Below are 17,158 nucleotides of genomic sequence, written 5' to 3' on the forward strand. Positions count from 1 at the left end.
AAAAAATACACAAAACCCCAAAACAACTGCAAGAAAGAAATGCTGCAAATTCACTCCACAAAACGGAAGTGCGCCAGGCCACTAGGGGGATTCGACCTGAGGGATGGACCGGTCCCATGGGACCAGACCCTCTTGAAAGACATGAAGAAGAAGAGTTTGCAGTGTTTTGCCGTTTGCCCTTGTCAGCCACCGTAAGTCCATCTTTCCCTCTGCTCTGTCAATCTTCTGTCAATCTGTGTCTTTGCTCTGCACGTATTTCCACAGTCGTATTTTCTGCTACTGCTTTGCTTTAAGCTCTCAGCATGGTCTCTGCTATTCAACAACACTATGTCTCCTAGAAATTACATTTCTGTAGCACTGAACTGTTTTCCCAATTGTGCTACCAAATACAATCATGCCTGGACTTTGTGTAGAGGAAACATTTCTTTGAGTGATGAAGCGCTGCCTTTAGGTGCCACACTAGAGTCGCAGGGAGGTGGTGGGTGATGTGAAGGACTGTGAAACCAACCGAGGTTCATAGTCTGATCCCCCTCTGTGCTCGGTCACAGACTGTATAAAGTCAAGTGGATGTAGCCTCTGGGTCTGAAAAGTGCCTTGAATCTGCATTTTCTCAGCAAAGGGAAACTCCACTAGTTGCAAAAAAATGTCTGGGTTTCTTGAAGTCTATGAGAAAATGACTCCCCTTCTCACTTTTTCCTAATGACTTAATTTTTTCACCTGTTAGTTTCAAGTCTTCTTCAATACAGCATGATGTTCATTTTTTAAATTATGGTCAAATTCAGAGTAAAAAAGACGATAAGGCAGGGTCTGCTTTACGGCGTGGCTACCTTGTTATTAACAATTCACGACCACTGCTAAACGTAATTTATCCACCTATTCTGTTTCCTTTTTTTTAGTGGCTGTATGTCGCATGATTTCATAAGTGAGTTCTTCGTGTCTTTAGGAATAATTTTGTTGCCTGTTTGCGGTGTGTTTTGGAAGGAGGCAGAATGGGAAGGGATTGGGTTGGTCGTACCACAGATCAATGAGCCAATCATCAAGACAGAGCTGCAAACATACTCTGCTGCTCCCTGAAACTGCTCAGAGCCAAGAATTAGTCCTGCATAAAACCAGAGAAAATCGGACAATTTTTTACATTTTTCATTTTTACACTTGAGTTTTGTACAGATTAAGCTAATGTGATATAACATGTTAATCAGTGAGCTTTAAAGGTGCTGGTTGGTAAATTTTGTGACCATTGGAAAGAGTCAGACTAGCTGTTTACCCCTGTTTCCAGTCTTTATGCCAAGCTAAGCTAATAGACTATTGGATGTAGCATTATACTACATTTACCATACAGATATGAGAGTGATATTGATCTCTTCATCTAACTCTCTGCCAGAAAGTGAATTAGGGTATAACAATGCACTTTTCCTTTAATGGCAGATAACATAAATTAGCTACAGTAAACTATACAACTACTGCTGAGTCGTGGTCAAGTCGTGCCATGGACATTGGTCTGACCGTCCTCTTCGTCAGTGATGAGTGGGAGTTGTGCAGTAAATGTTGACAGATTCTATATTTCCCTGATGACCACAGGGGCCACAGACTTGACCTCATCATCCACAGGTCAAAATAACTGTAACAAAATACATAATCAGTGGTGGAATGTACTTTACTTACTTACAAATTTGAGGCACCTGTACTTTATTTATTTCATTTTAGTTACTTTGGAGGTGAGAAAATATTGATATAAAGCATGAATCAGCAATTAATTCTGATGTATAATCATAGATTAAACTACCCAGCAGTCTACAAAGTCATTCAGCTTGTGTGTTTTACTTGGGAAAGGTTTTTTTCTATTCATTATTGCAGTTTTGCATAATAAATGTTCTTAAAATACCTCTGTACTCATGAAATATGTCCCTGTTATACAGTCAAGAGTGCGGTAATAGAAATTGTAAGAAACACGAACATACCGTGATATATACTGTTACTGTCTGTACTTCAAACTATACCGTGATCTAGATTTTAGGTCATACCACCCAGCTCTTCTTCTGACTGTAATCACGCACAGTCCTTGTAATTAATTCATCTGTGGCACCCGGTCAGACAGACAGAAAAACCGACAGTGAGACAGACAGAGCATCTTGAAGTCAGACAGTCTGTGGAGCTGAGCTAAGAGTCGAGCCAATCACCATCTGATTAGTGCTCATCAGACTCCGGCCTCCTGCAGAGAGGAGGAGGGAGGAGAAGAGGAGGGGTCTGAAGCTGAAATGGTGGTCTCATCTTCTTCTTCTCCTCTCTGTCTTTCCAATTAGTATTCTGCTTAATTAACATGCAACCAGCATCTTCCCCTCGTATCCCTCCGCCGTCACGAGGAGGGGGCTCCTGAGCGATAGTCCCCGAGCAGCAGGGAGGACTCCTTGGGATGAAAAACACAAGAAGAAAAAAAAAAAAAACTCTCTCCTGTCTCTTTCTGTCTTTGTTGTTCTTCCTCTCTCTTTAACTCTGACATTATCCATCGAAATCATCCCTCTTCATCCCTCTATCTGTTTCTGTCTGCCTCCATCTTCACATTCCTCTCCATCTCTCCGTCCCCCTGGTGGTTTAGAAATATAGACAAAACCTCTGTTGCCATTCTGTCCATCTTCCCTCTTCTGTCTCCCTCTTTCATCCGTCTATGCACCCATCCTGTCAGCCTGTTCAGACACGGGCTGAATCCATTTTCTCTTATTTATCTCTCCTTCATCTCTCCATCTTTCTCCTTGTTCCTCAGACTCTCCCTGTATTTTCAACAAAACACAGCCTGTGTGTTTGGATGTTAGTGCTGTATCTGTTTTTACATTACAGTGCATTATTCTATATCTGTGTTGGATATATTTGCTAATGGCTGTGCAAACAGTATGTATAACTCCAGGTTTATCATATCTATGTATCCCGTTACTCTGCTTCACTTCACTATTGCTGCTTCTCTTTGTTTACGGACACAAACCTGGAAACATGACGCTTTGATGTTTTCTGTGTGCATTCATTTCCTCCACTGAGGAGACGATGCGTTCAGTGCTGCTTGTTTGTTTGTCTGCTTGTTTGTGAGCAGGAAATCTCCAAAACATAGGAGCAGATTTGAGTGAAGTTTGGTGGAAAGTCCAGCCACGAGCTGCAGAACTCGTTTTTAATATGAATCCAGGAATCTTTCAAAGGACTTCATTCCATCGTGAGATACATGAGGGTGCTGCGGAACATCTGGACTATTTTCCCATGAACTGCTATTCCTCTGACACATGAACAATAAGGAATTCAATTAAAATCATTCTGACATAATTAGCAAATTATGTGTATAAAAAAAAGTGTTTTTGTGTCATATGAAACTTTGAATGTATCATCCTGATGTGTCGTGACTTTCTGTACCGCCTTCCACTCCCTTAACCCCAGATCTACAGACAGCAGTTCAAAGTCAGTCAGGATTACAGGCACTGACAACAGTTTGGCTCACACTGGAGAGCCAGAGAACATTTGACATTTTTCCTTTCTAAATGGCTTAAATGATTAAACTGTTATCAAAATTATAGTCGATTCATTTCCTGATGATCGACTAAATGCTCAGCACCACATTTTTTTATTCTTAAAATCTGGAGAGATGTGCAGCCTTGGATGAGGTTCTGCTCTTTTGAATGTTTTGCCTGAACACTGAAGCTTTATTTGCATAATCTCAGTGTTTATGATCAACATATAGTCCCTTTATGTGTTTATTTTTTCTTTTTTAAGGTTGTCAAGGTCTGCTAGGAAACATTTTAATTCAATTTTGCTGACTGTCTCTGTGGCCTGTCTGGAGAAGTTTTATCCTCCGTCTGCTTGTCTCTCACTTCAGAGTCTGAAGCAGAAGATGTATTATTCACTGTCTATCTGTCCTTCTCTCCTCTCTCCATTTCTCTGGCCTGTTAAGGAGCACTCTATGATATATTCCCTTGTGTTGTGTTTGTTTTTTCTTCTTCTTCTCCTGTTTTATTTTTGCCCGGGCAGAGTGAGCAGCTCCAGTTAATTAATACTGGGCCGGGAAACAAACGCCTCTCCGCCAAACTCAACACTCCACTTCAGAGGCCCCGCGGCTGGCAGAGCGAGATGGGCACTGAGAGATGGGATTTATTCATTAGCAGCCTGCAGTAAGGTATTACACCTCCGCTGAGAGGCCGCAGTGCTGAGCGCTGTCCTCGTTAACGGCCTATCAAAGTGCAGTGGCGTCGAAATCGGCGGATGGATCATCAGGCCGTCTGATCCATCGCCCGGTACTCCCATGGTATCATTTTGTAGTGTTGGACGGGTTTCTGGTTCTACTTTTCTTCTTGTGTTGGACTCGTGATTTTGTGCTGCTCAACGCCAAAGCTGCTCTTATGAGGATACCCAGTAAATGTTTAAAAATAAACTAGATTTTGGTTATTTTTCTTTGGAAAGCACAAAGTGTTTGGAATGATAAAGATGAGAACCATACTTTTTCTTGTGGCATATGTTTTTCAAGGCTGCACAAGTCGTAACAATGCCCAATTTTACTTGGCCAGGAGCGGTGAATCTCTTTAGAGGCCAAACTGTGCTGAGACATTGAGCTTTTTCAATCCGCGTTTTCTCTGCAGAGCAGGTGATATTGACAGGTGATGTTCTGTCTGTGGTGGCTGAATGAAGGAGTAGATGTAACACTGTTGTTTGTCCCCCAATGACAAAATACATCATAGTACACAGTACATCATCAAAGTTCATTTAATCTGACACCTGATTTCATCAGGACAGCACTGTGTGTTTCTGCCTTCCGAAACTGTTAAAAAAAAGTGGTTCATGTGACTGTTTTCTGATCTGCCACATCGATGGTTAAGGTTTGGTCAGGGTTAGGTAGAAGAGCTACTCTGTGAAGCTGAGGGCAAGATAGTTGGTTACAAGGTTAAAAGTCACCAACACAAATTGTTGGTGACCGTTGTTTGTGTCAAATTGTTGTTTTTTTGACACGATTGTCCACCCTCCAACTTCAAGTGCAACGCAAACCCACTGTGGCATCACTCATTGGTTTGTGTACTGCTGTTTTAAAGCCTTGAGTTTGGCATGATGACCCTCTCCATCTTGATTTTTTTTGGAGCTGGGGGGTGGAGCTGGGGAGGATACGCTTTGCTACACCTCTATCCTGATTGGATCTGACTGAGAACCTGAGGACACACCGTGGTAATGACTTGTCAATTACAAGGTAGCCACACCCTTAAGCATACCCTGTGTCATGTTGATTTTAGTCTAAATGGAACCACAATTTACAAAATGAACATCACGCTGTATTGAAGAAGATGTGAAACTCATTAGGAAAGGTTTTCTGAGGAAATAAATCAAGTGGGAAGTAGGGTCATTTTCTATAAACTTACATACAACTTCTTTTGGTAGCAAGTGATGTCACCCCCTGCTGGCCATCAGCACTATACACAATACACTTCTGCATTGGCTTCACTTTTCAGACCCAGAGGCTGCGTCTGTTTATACGGTCTATGATATTTCGATTGTATTTCACTACAGAAATACAAATCAAAAACTCTTGCAGCAACTTGCAGGCTTGTCGGGGTCTTCAGATTCCCCACGCTGATAAAATACAGCCAACATCGTTCAGAGGGATAAAAAATAGAAAGCAGCAGCTTAACAAATTAAACATGTCCTCAGTTTGTCTTACTGTGAACAGATGACGAAAAAGCACAACACTCTGCAAAACTTCATCAGTGTTAAATCCATCAGTAACAAACTCTCAGAGGCTTCACAGAGAACACCATCTCCAAATTTTCAGCAGTATTTTCCTGTAAACCTGCCACCCACAACACAGCTGGGACTTGGTAGAGTCTCTGTCTATGTGTGAGTGGAGAGCAGTTTTACTGCATCTGCTGGCTAACACAGCACAGACGCCAGCATGTGCAAATGTGATAAAATTGCTGCTTTTCTGTAGAGTTGATATTAGAAAATAGGGCAGTGGTGTATTCTGATGCTTTGATGGGACTAAACCAGCGATGACTCAAGTAAAACAACCGGTGCAGGGACTTCTTGAGGAAGGTCACACACCACTGGAGTGGCGTAACAGTGTCATAATGCTGTTCACTGTTTCCTCAAGAGTCATAATTTGCAACCGATGACCATTGAATTCTAAAAACACCAGAGCAAAACCACTCACAGCAGCGACTGGATTCAAAGCCATCCACCAGCAGACAGAGGACGACCAGAGAGGGATCAAGAAGGACATTCACATCTTTGAACCGAGGCAGAGGTTATCATCCAGCTGTACAACTGACCAGAATTCCACATTTAGGTCACATGATAACTGAACCAATGATTCAGAGTTTGAGTGGATGAAAACTCTGGAAATATAGTAGTTATGATTACTTTGTCAAACAACCAACACTGACAGTCAGTCTCATCTTGGAAAAACAGTCCAGTAAACCTGAAAAGCCACTTCTAAGGAGGCAGAAATATTTGCTCAGCTTTGAGCTGTCTGAAAATTGGATGGTGTCCCTTTACAGCTTCTAAATAAAGAGTCTCCAATTACAGCTTCTCCTGCAAACAACGCTGTCTTTAGTTTTAATGAGGGACCAAAACAAAGCATTTGCTGGAATCTTGCACTTGAATGTTCACACCTTACGGAGATTTTGGGGAAACGGCCAAAGTGCAGCTTTCACTCAGGCTGCGTTCAGTAAAAATAGTCTCATCTTGTGATTGTCAGTCTCTTCATCTGTTTAGAGTCACAGATTAAATGGGCAGGCCAAACACAATATCCTCAAATGAGAAACAGTAAAAAAAAAAACTCTGGAACAAAGTGCTGCACCTGACAGAGTGCAGTGAAGGGTACGTCTGGGCTTTTCAACACATCGAGCCAAACAAAAGTCTTGTCAAAGTCAAGTCAAGCTTGCAGATCAGAGAAGCTGCTGACGCCTTTCCACCATCTTGGCTTTCACTGAGGCATGACAAAAGTATTTTATTTAGCCATGTCTGACATGTGAGACTATCCGCATCCTCACATCACAGACTGTTTTTTTTTTTTTTTTGGATACACTCCTCTTCTGTTTCAAGACTTTCGATTTTTTCACATCTCTCAACACACAGGCACACACACACACACACACACACACACACAAGGGGAAACTATATCACTGCTTTGACACATTAACATATTAAAGAAAATTAACAGTGTTTTGGCATATGTTAATGGAAAAATTACAAATAAATGTCAACCACTGTCACCAGAAAATGAAACATTTCTAAATCTGTTTTTGTTCTTTCAAAGACAGTCATTGGTCCGCTGACATCCTCAGGTTAGTTCCACAAAAAACAATAACAACAGAAAACACAAACAAAATAAAAACTGGAAAACTGTGGGCATCATATCTGATGATGCCAGACTCATGTTCATGTTGGATTAAACATTTTCAGCTTCAGGGCAAAACTTATGCTTTGGAAAATTATAGTTATAAAAAGTTAGCATTGTCCTCTAAGTCCTTGGCACTTTAAAATGAAAAGGCATGCACTATTAATAGGTCAGTCTGTTTAAAGACACATTTGTTTGACTTATTTTGGCAATGAGGATATTCCTGGAACTTGGAGCGTATATAACATGATATAATATAGTATAACATTCCTTACCTTCCTCAGTCTCATGCCAGACGATGCCCTCCAGGTTGACGCTGGTCCCGGGCTGGCACGGCCCCAGACAGGCTGAGTCGCCCTCCAGTGCTCCTGAGCCGCCTCCATCCTGGGTGTTTGTACCTATAGACCTCGTCCTCACCGCCAGCTGCTTGGGGCTAGAAGTGGGCATGGCCGGAGGGGAGAAAGAGGGGGCCGAGGGCAGAGAGGATCCAGGGGCCCCGGGGTGGCCTGGAGCAGGGGGAGCTGGTACAGTGAACATGGGGTCCACCTGGAGAGAAAAGGAGAGCATTCATTAAAAATCAGAGAAAGATGCTGCCATGCATGGTGAGATGTACTTTCACTTGAGTTCCACTTTAGTTTTGGTCTTAATCTTTCAGCTCAATTCAGCTGAGTTTCATTAGATTTAATGAAATTTTGGTCAATGTCTGTGCTGAATACTTCTCCAGAAAAAGTGGAGGAGAGAGCGAGAGAGAGAGAGATGATCCAAAATAAGTAAAAAGCTTATTAATGTCATTTTAATATTACTGATGTGACTCTCTAACTCTGATTATTTGAATGTTGGATCTCACTGTATAATGGAAGGACATTTTAGAAGAGGAGACATTTTCTCCAAATGTCATATCATTCATTATTCTATCCGCAGTCTGCACTTAGCAGCTTCCTAATACTGAGTGGCAGCTAATCAGCTCTCGACTAGAAAAGCTTTTTTTTCACCCTGTCTGTTTCGATTCATCTACATGTCTCTATCACGAGTCCATAAGAGGCAAAGATTCCACCCTCGTTCACTCGCTATGGGAGGAGAAACTCCGTTTCCTACCCACACATACATACAGAAGCTGCACATTATAATTAGCTGCCACTTTTGCACAGAGCGGCTTGGCAAAATGTGCAACAGTATAATCAGGCAACATTACTGGAGCTCATCCAGTGTGACTATAACAACGAGAATGGTTTCTCTGTTGACATGGAAAATGAGATTTGTATGCTGTTTAAGTCTTCTGTGAGGATCAGCTTCTCCAAACAGGGGTTCAGCAATATGCAGATTATTTATTGATTTTTGTGGTCTATGGAGAGTCATTCTCCGAGTTTTTGTCCTTGGAATCAGTTGTTCATTCAGCATTTTACGAACCACTTCTGTTTGGGAAAAGCCAACTCTGGTAAGAACGGCTCTTTGTGATAGGATCCTCCTACGACTTTTCAGAAAAACTGCAGTGTAACGCAAGTCAGCTCATACAGCAGCTACAAGGATTCCCAGTGTTCTTTTGATTGGAGTTGAAGTGTTCATGTCACAGCATTTCTGTCTCACTGAAGCTTTTCTGCTTCTTGCCACATTCAACATTTTCTTGACAGAGTCTGTGTTTCCCAAACTTCGACCATTCGTCACATATGACCAATATCCAAAGTAAACATATTTTAAAAAAGTGTACTTTGACAAGTACCAGTATTGGCCTTCAAGGTGAGCCCATGTAACTTTTATTGAACACTAGCCTCCACATGGACAAGCTAATAATACTGGTAAACTGTTGGATAAATGTTCACATATTATGTAACTGTAACACAAATAGTTGTCAGTGAACTGACTCAATGTTCTATACTCAGCAGTATCTACTTACATTTTGCTTATGTTTGCTAACATTGGCCATCTTAACATCACATGCAGACCTAGTTTGGCAGCATCAGCAAAATCCCTGAGTGTACTGAACAGTGCATTTTGTTGCTTCAGAACGTCTCATTTGAGAGAGGAAGAATAATTTCTTCTTTCACAGGTTAAACAGTCTCGCTTCAAAGCAACATTCTGCGATGTGGCCCACTGCAAAAACACAAGCCTGGATCCGCTGAACTCTCAACGTGACTATCTGTTATTTTATTAACAGTAAGCAGTAATTAAATCAAACACTGCAGTCATCCCAGAGGCGATGAAACGCCTGCCTTCAGTTAAACAACTGATTCAGGTCCGGTCCGCATGCAGACTTCCTGTTTTCCTTGTTTTTGAATGCCTAAATGACTGGATTGCCCCGAAAAGTGAAAATGAAAAGTAAATGAAAAGTGAACTCAAAGCTGCTTTTGTTTAGGGGAGAAGAACCCTACAATAAGCAGAAAAACACACAGCACTGACATGGCTGACATGCTGTCAAACAGTTAAATGTCTCTGCATCCAGGCGGTACAGAAAAACATTAACATGTTATTGGAGTGATGTTGGATTTATTGTTAACATAAATAACCTGACTTGTTAAACTTATGAAAGAAGTAGCAGACAAATTCCACTTTCAGCCAGATCTGCATGTGGCATATTAAATGGCTCATTGTCTTGTCACCATCTTATTAAAGACATTTTGCTGCGTCTGTGATCTCTGCCTTGCGTGTAGTTCAGCATTAGTGCAAATAGGGTTAGAAGCTATATGCAAACTGGTCTTCTGTAAGGGAACCAGGGGCAGGCAGGACTTGTTAGAAGATAATAAGATCCAATCCAAAATGAGGTCTGTGAAGACCTCTAACTGATGGCACAGACCAGTGTCAACCCATATTTCCACTGTTTCTAGACTATCCTCAGTGTTTCATAAAACCAAGAACATCATTTTTCAGATTTCAAAGGATGTGAGTGATCTTAACCACTGTAATCACCATGGTTACATGTAATGAAATACTAAGTCACTGGTGCCTATAAGAGCCTCACTCTTATCTTCACCACTTATTATGGTCTCAATTACAACAGCTCTGGGAAATAATTCTGCTGAGAGAGCAGCATCAATCAGCGATGAAGGATTTTTCTCGCCGTTATGACTCAATAAAGATTACAGGCTTGACAGATAACTTGCTGCACGATGTTCTTGAGCGATTTCCTGGTTTGAAAAGAAAAAAAAAAACGTTCTATCCGAGCTGAGTCTGTAAATACTCGAGAAAACAGCAGCGCTTTGTCAAGTCCAACACAGAGCTCTTCTGTGGCGTTTGGTGTCCCAGATAAAGGAGTTGCTCTTCTGTTGTGTTATTATGAAGATCAATGAGTTACTCACACAAGTCGCTCTCGAACCTGAATAGAAAATGCTTCTTTTCTTACTTCTTCGGCGAGAAAAACAAAAGATTCAGAGGTGCTCTGTGCTTTTATCTCAAATGCCTGTGACATTTTTCTTCTACAGCAACTAACACTGCCGAGGTTACTGCCAAGGTTACAAGTGCAGCTCCAGCCCTGCGGACTGGATATCAGCACAATGGGAGCTAAAAAAAACTTTATAGAGACGTCCCTAATCAACCGTGATGCCTTCAGCCATTTTTGAGTGAAATTTTCCACCATCATTATCTAATTGTCAAAATGTTAGTGAGTCAATTTAGGGGGACAAATGGTTTCTGTGAAAATATTTGGGTTTCCCTATGTAGTTACACCTGTGCTCGCAACTTGCAAAACAATTACTTTTCCTTCCGCTGGTCCCAGTGTGGTATGTAAAAGGAACTCACCAGTACTTCAGTGTTCGGGGTTTATTTTTCTATTGTACGGTGTCCCATGCTAACAGTGTCTGTGCGCCAGGTATTATGAGGAGCTTGGCTTCAGCTGTTTGTTGCACTGCATTTATGTTAAAACCCTGATAAACAATGCAAATTTATCATGCAAAATAGTAATAAAACAAAAGACAGATGATCCCTTGTGCTTCATGAAACCGTCTGTTAACTCCCACACAGCTGCTGACAAAGACCACCCAGGATTTCTTCTGCAAAATCACGAAGCAAATTAACTATAAAAGAAGAATCATTATCCCCGGTGATTTCTGTTCTGCCGTTAACGCCTTTTCCTCCCTCATACACCCAGAATAACAACGCTCAATCGCAATTCACACAGGCTATTCAGCCTGGATGCAGAGTCACACAACAAAATAACAATAAAAACACAAGCTGGCTCCCTTGTGTGTTGAATGCTTCAAACAAATCACCCTTTCTCACACTGTTTCTTAATTAAAAATCCTACAATACACACTGAAAAATCACAACATAACCGGACTGCAGATAGCTTTAGCATTAAAGAAGCAGGCCTGAAAATGTGGGAGCACAGTATAACCCAGTGTGACCCTGCCACTGAGCAAGCCAGTCAAAACAATAATCAGTGGATTTATTTCCTTCATAGTGATACATGTTTGGATTCTCTGTGGCTGACTGTAGAGCCGAACAATTAAACTTCATTGAAAGAGACAAATGTCCCATTTCCCACTGTTAATGTGCATCAAGTCTCTAGAAAAGCAGTAATTATGTCAAATTCCAGCTACCGTACTTTGGCTATGGGTTGAATGATGCATCTGTTCTGTTCTAAACACATAAAATGGTGCAACGTTATGTGACACTGCTGATGTGTGTTGCTCAAGAGTCGACTGCCGTGCTAGTTGGTCTTTACTGAAGCTGTAGCTTACTTATGCGGTGCTTTAATGAATGCTAATGTTAGCACGCAAACATGCTCACAGTGAGAATGCTAACATGCTGACATCTATGATGCTTGAGTTTGGTAGTTTCACAGTTTGATGGGAAATACACTTTCCTGGACAGAGTTAGATGAGAACATCAATATCGGTTTCATGTCCTTACAGTAAATTTCACACACAAAGTATTTGTCAACAGTTGAGGCTGATGGGTTTTGGTAATGAAAGTGAAATGTTGACCTGATCATAATCACTGAAATTATTCAAAAATGATGGAGAACAGGAATGTATTAACCAAACCTCATGGCAATCCATCCAGTTGTCGATATATATCACTCAGAACCGCAAATGTCAACCTATGGTGGCATTAGAGGAAAAAGTCAGGGGATCACCGAAGTCAGTACGAACTGATCCTGTGGGGGCAGGAAGGTCTGTACAAAAATGTCATGGCAATCCATCCAAGAGCTGCTGAGATATGAGATTCAGTCGCAAGCAAAGTGGTGAACAAACAGCCGCCAAAATTGGCATCCCATTAACTATACTGCTGTCCTGGCTCAAAATATGGAGCAGATGATCCAGTAAAGTATCATGTTTATATAGCTACTGTATGTTAAAATACTTCCACCCTCTCATGGTAGTTTCTTTTAACCATGAAGATGATCCTTTCCAAGCGGTAAACAGACCTTAACCACTGATTAGAAAATGTCCATGTGAGTAATTCTGAGCAACAACAACTTATTGTGTTGTTTGGGTAAGAGGACTTCAACTTGTGAATCCATGAGCCACTGGTCATGTTTACAGTGTCAGTCTTTTCTCTCCACATCATTCTCTCCTCGCACCAGCTCAAGCTGATTAAAACTCTGTATCACCATTCTCGCCTCAAGCTTCTGCTATCATTGATTTCGGCTGTTGTATTTTTTCCCAGACTCTCCAATATCTTGTTTTGTGAGCCCTTCAGTTTCTGAAAAAGAGAGAAACTCAAGCATTGCTGCTTTAACTAAACCACACAGGAGAGCGCAATACACAAAGACCCAAATAACACTAAAATATGCATGGCCCCTGGAGCCGTGCACAAACACAGAAGCTGTCTTCCTCACTTTCTTTCAGATAAAATCCAGCCCATCCCTCCTCACGGAGGAAGTTACAGAATCACCAAAGTATGAAATCTTTGTGTTCCACAAGAAAAGAGATGTTTTAGTGGGCTTCTTATTTTCACAGACATAGTACTCCGAAACAACATAAAAAAGGCACTCACTCAGAGGCGATAATGGTCAGCAACTCCAGAAACAAAAGCTAATTTTCTTGTGATAACGAGTTAATTATCTGGGAAAAACAAATGTTAAACAATATGACCTTCTGTTTTTTTGGGAGAACTTGCTTTGTATTTATTTGGGGTTTTACACCAGATGACCAGTTCGTCCTCGTCTTCAAAACTAAAGAATGTCATCATAACTTACTTTCCTTCGTATCCATGAAATCCACAAATATCCTCCTCCAATGCCACCTCTTAGCTGTAATCTCTGCTGTCTAAAAACACCTTTCAGTCCTCTTGGTCCTGCTCTCATTACAAACATGTCTGAATTGCCCACAGTCCCTTGTCCCATCCATGGATTTCTCGCTTTTGTTGAGCTGTGACATTTCAGCCATCTGGTAAATAATGCTCATTAAAGGTCAAAACCAGAAATATTAAGTAAACAACATTAGATGGCTTTTCAAAGATCACGTGAGCCACCGCACACACTGTTGAGTAACGCCGTATTCAGACCGCACAATGGCGACGGACAGTGTGTCAGATTAGGTGTTTACAGAGCCATAACTTCATACTGTGACTTTGCCGAGAGACATGACAGACTACACGCTGATCCCCAACCAATCATAGCTTCCTGTCTTTCCAGTCCAGAGAATGACTTTCGGGATGTAAGCAACAATGGTGTCTGAAGTGTGTGTGATGCTGGCTGTCTTGTGTTCTGAAAAAGCCTGAAAAAAAGAAAGAAAAAAGAAGTGTAGCCTCTCCTCTGCTCATCAGTTCCACCTCGCAGCACCGACATCATTCCTCTTTCACTTCACCATGTTTACCGTTGGAGAGCTATGCCCTCGTGCCCACTCGCAGGTTCTGGATTCGCTTTGGCTCTGCGTTAACTAGCTAGCTCATAAAATCCATCAGTGACAGCTGTCATTTCAGGAAAATGGTCAACTGTCTCCAGGTAAAAACAAGAAGCTGCCCTTCTCTATGATGGACATTTAACATAATGGACTCATTGCTTCAAGGAGCGCCTAAAAGGTGCAGCACTAGATTAGAAAGATGGACAGGTGTAGCAACAGCACTGAGGTAAGTGCAGTGTCAGTTCAATTCACTCTCAGGTTCATGGCTATGTTAGATATAAAACTTTATATAAAATCAAAATGGAAAATCTGCTGTCATAATAATTAAGAAGCTGTGTGTTTAATCGATTTCCCCCCTTAAATCCATTTCCGTGTTAAAAGGCAGAGAAAGACAGATCCACTGCAGTTCAAGCTAAAGCAGCTTTGTGTTGAGCCTGAATCACAAACAGCCGTACTAACTTGCATACAGAGCTGGATTTATCCAAATTAATCAGGAGAGGGAGGGGTGGAGGGGAGGCGTCAGGGGAGCCAGCTGAGTTTTCCATTAATTCCGCCTCTAAAATCTATAATTAAACAAAGAGACATTTTTTTATCTTTGGTTTTCATGTTTATTTTTTTAAATCTTCAATCACATTTTTATGCACCGCAGACTACACAGGAATCATGTTGTATGTGTTAAAAAAGAATTTTAATCAAGCCAATGATCCAATTATCCATCCGTCCTTTCATTTATTCATCCATACATCCATCTACCCACCCCCTCACCCTGCACTGTTAATGGAAGGAGTGTTTGGAGAAGCTGCTGAATTTTGTCGACTCGTTTGATGAGAAACTGCTGCCTGAACTGTTTTAATCCCCTCTTCTTCTTCGGCACATCCTGTCCTCTGATTTTCCTCCATCTCCGATCATCCTTCCAACATTCCTTCACTCCTTCACCGCTCTGCTTCTCTTTCTTTCTCATTCCACTTCCTTCCTCTTCTTCCCTTTGCTCCATCTCTTCTCCTCTCCTGCTTTTTTCATTTTTGTCTTGCTTGCCTCTTTCCCTTTTTTCTCCACCTCCTCTTTGACTTTGCTTCCTGGCTTTTTTCCTTCCTCTGCCTTCCTCTTTCCACCTCTACCTCTTCATTTTTTTTCCCTCTTGGGCTCCTGTCCTCATATCTTCTCATCCTTTAATCCTTCTCTTCTTTTCACTCCTTTCTTCCACCTTTCTTCTTAATCCACCTGCTCGGATACTCTTCCCTCATCCTCCCATCCCCTTAATTTTCCTTCACCCTCTCCTTTTCTTTCATCTTGTCCACCTCTGTTACTCTCCTTGTCCCTTTTCTGAGCGTCTTTTTTCTCCTCTCTGCTTTCTGTCGGTCTCTTCTACTCTCCTCTCCACCACTCTCCTTCCCTCATGTTATCCCCTTCTCCTCCCCTTTTCCTTTCCTTTAATCCTTTATTTCTCTTCCTTGTCACTGTTTCATCTGCTCTCCTGCATTAGTCCCACTTGCATCGGTCTTTCTTTCTTTTTCCTCCTCTTTCCTCTCTTCTACCGTCCTTGCCTAACATTCTCCTTTCCTTTCTTCCTTTTTCTACCTATTTCTTGTCTGTTCCTCTTTGCTCCTCCCTGCGTCTTCATCCCCCTCATCCCCCATACACCCTTCTTGTCATCTCTTTTTACATGTTCATTTCTTTCTCCTTTTCCTCCGTCTTTCTTGCCTCGTCCTTCCTTTCCCCCTGCTTGTCCTCATGTTCTCCTCCTCTCTCTCCTCTCCCTCCCCTTCTATTAAATCCCCCAGTGAGCAGCCACACTGACACTTTTTTCCCAGACAGAAATCATCCCTGTCTTTATTGTGAGGCTGCTGAAAAAGGAGGCATTGTGTGTGTGGCGGTGTGCGAATGTGCAGACAATCTGTGGTTTGTGGAGTGTGTGTTTGTGTCACACGTGTGTGTTTTTTTGTGTGTGTTTTTGCGAACGGTAGCCATCTTTCTTTCCCCATTTTCCCTCTCCAGCCTCTCTAATCTCTCTGCTCTCTTTTTCACTCGCTACAGTATCACCATAAGAGTGCGCACACACACACACACACACACACACACACACACACACACACAAACACACACCACTTACCTTTCTATTGAATGACAAGCTCTAATGGCATGACATTACTCACTGCCATAATAACTCCTGCTGCTGCTACAAAACATTTGAAAACTAACAACCACTTTCTTTCCTTCAACAACCACTGCTGCACAATCAACCATTAACAATAATTATGTTAGCCCAATTCTGCATAAATTAATCTCGCAGAGGTGCCGTGTTTGCAAGCAGCGTTTTCATAATGATATAATTATAAAGCATCTGAACTGAGACAGACATCCCAGGCTTTAAATCTGGCGGCTGATGTAACACCAGAGACAGTTTTAATATACAAGAGACTCAATCAGGTTACTGCAGGGAAATCTTAAACCTTTAAGATGGCAGAGCTGACTGGACAAAAACCTGCAACAGAAATGTGAAATACTGCACAATTCAAGTGAACGGGACGTGCCTGGGACCCATTATCTTTTCAAAATGACATTTTAATAACACAATAACCCCAGATGTGACTGTTAGCTCCCTGGTGTGGACTGATAATCCTGTCCCCGAGAAATGATTCTTATATACAACTAATTTGCAACTGCAAATATGTTTTGAAGAAAATGTAATATCTCCCAAATTATGAAGACATGTTAATTAACATGTTTGCCAAGTTCCAAAATGCTGATACGGAACAAATCAGTGATATGTTGAATGACAGTGTATTTCATATATTTTTCTACAACAAGTAAAGCATGACTAAAATAGTGTGTAGCACTTCCCACACTAGTAAAAACATAATCACCAACACAACACCAACATAATCCAGGCAGCAATTATGTTTCTCCTCAGCATAAATTAGGATCATATATAATCCTAAATTTATGAGTTAAGATAGAGATTGTGTTGGGGCTGCACACATGACTACTGACATTTGATACCATGGCAGCATGGGTGACATATCAATAC

The 17,158-nt window shown here is 41.5% G+C and overlaps 1 protein-coding gene across 1 annotated transcript in view; it reads right to left on the reverse strand.

Moving 5' to 3' along the window:
• znf608 (zinc finger protein 608) overlaps positions 1-17,158 on the reverse strand; it is a 53,472-nt gene that overhangs the window by 21,553 nt on the left and 14,761 nt on the right. Inside the window, exon 2 of the mRNA XM_076730315.1 lies at positions 7,627-7,897. Coding sequence (XP_076586430.1) covers positions 7,627-7,897 — 271 coding nt within the window. The remainder of the gene's footprint in view (positions 1-7,626; positions 7,898-17,158) is intronic.

This window comes from Chaetodon auriga, chromosome 5, assembly GCF_051107435.1.
Source record: "Chaetodon auriga isolate fChaAug3 chromosome 5, fChaAug3.hap1, whole genome shotgun sequence".
NCBI classification, from domain to species: domain Eukaryota; kingdom Metazoa; phylum Chordata; class Actinopteri; order Chaetodontiformes; family Chaetodontidae; genus Chaetodon; species Chaetodon auriga.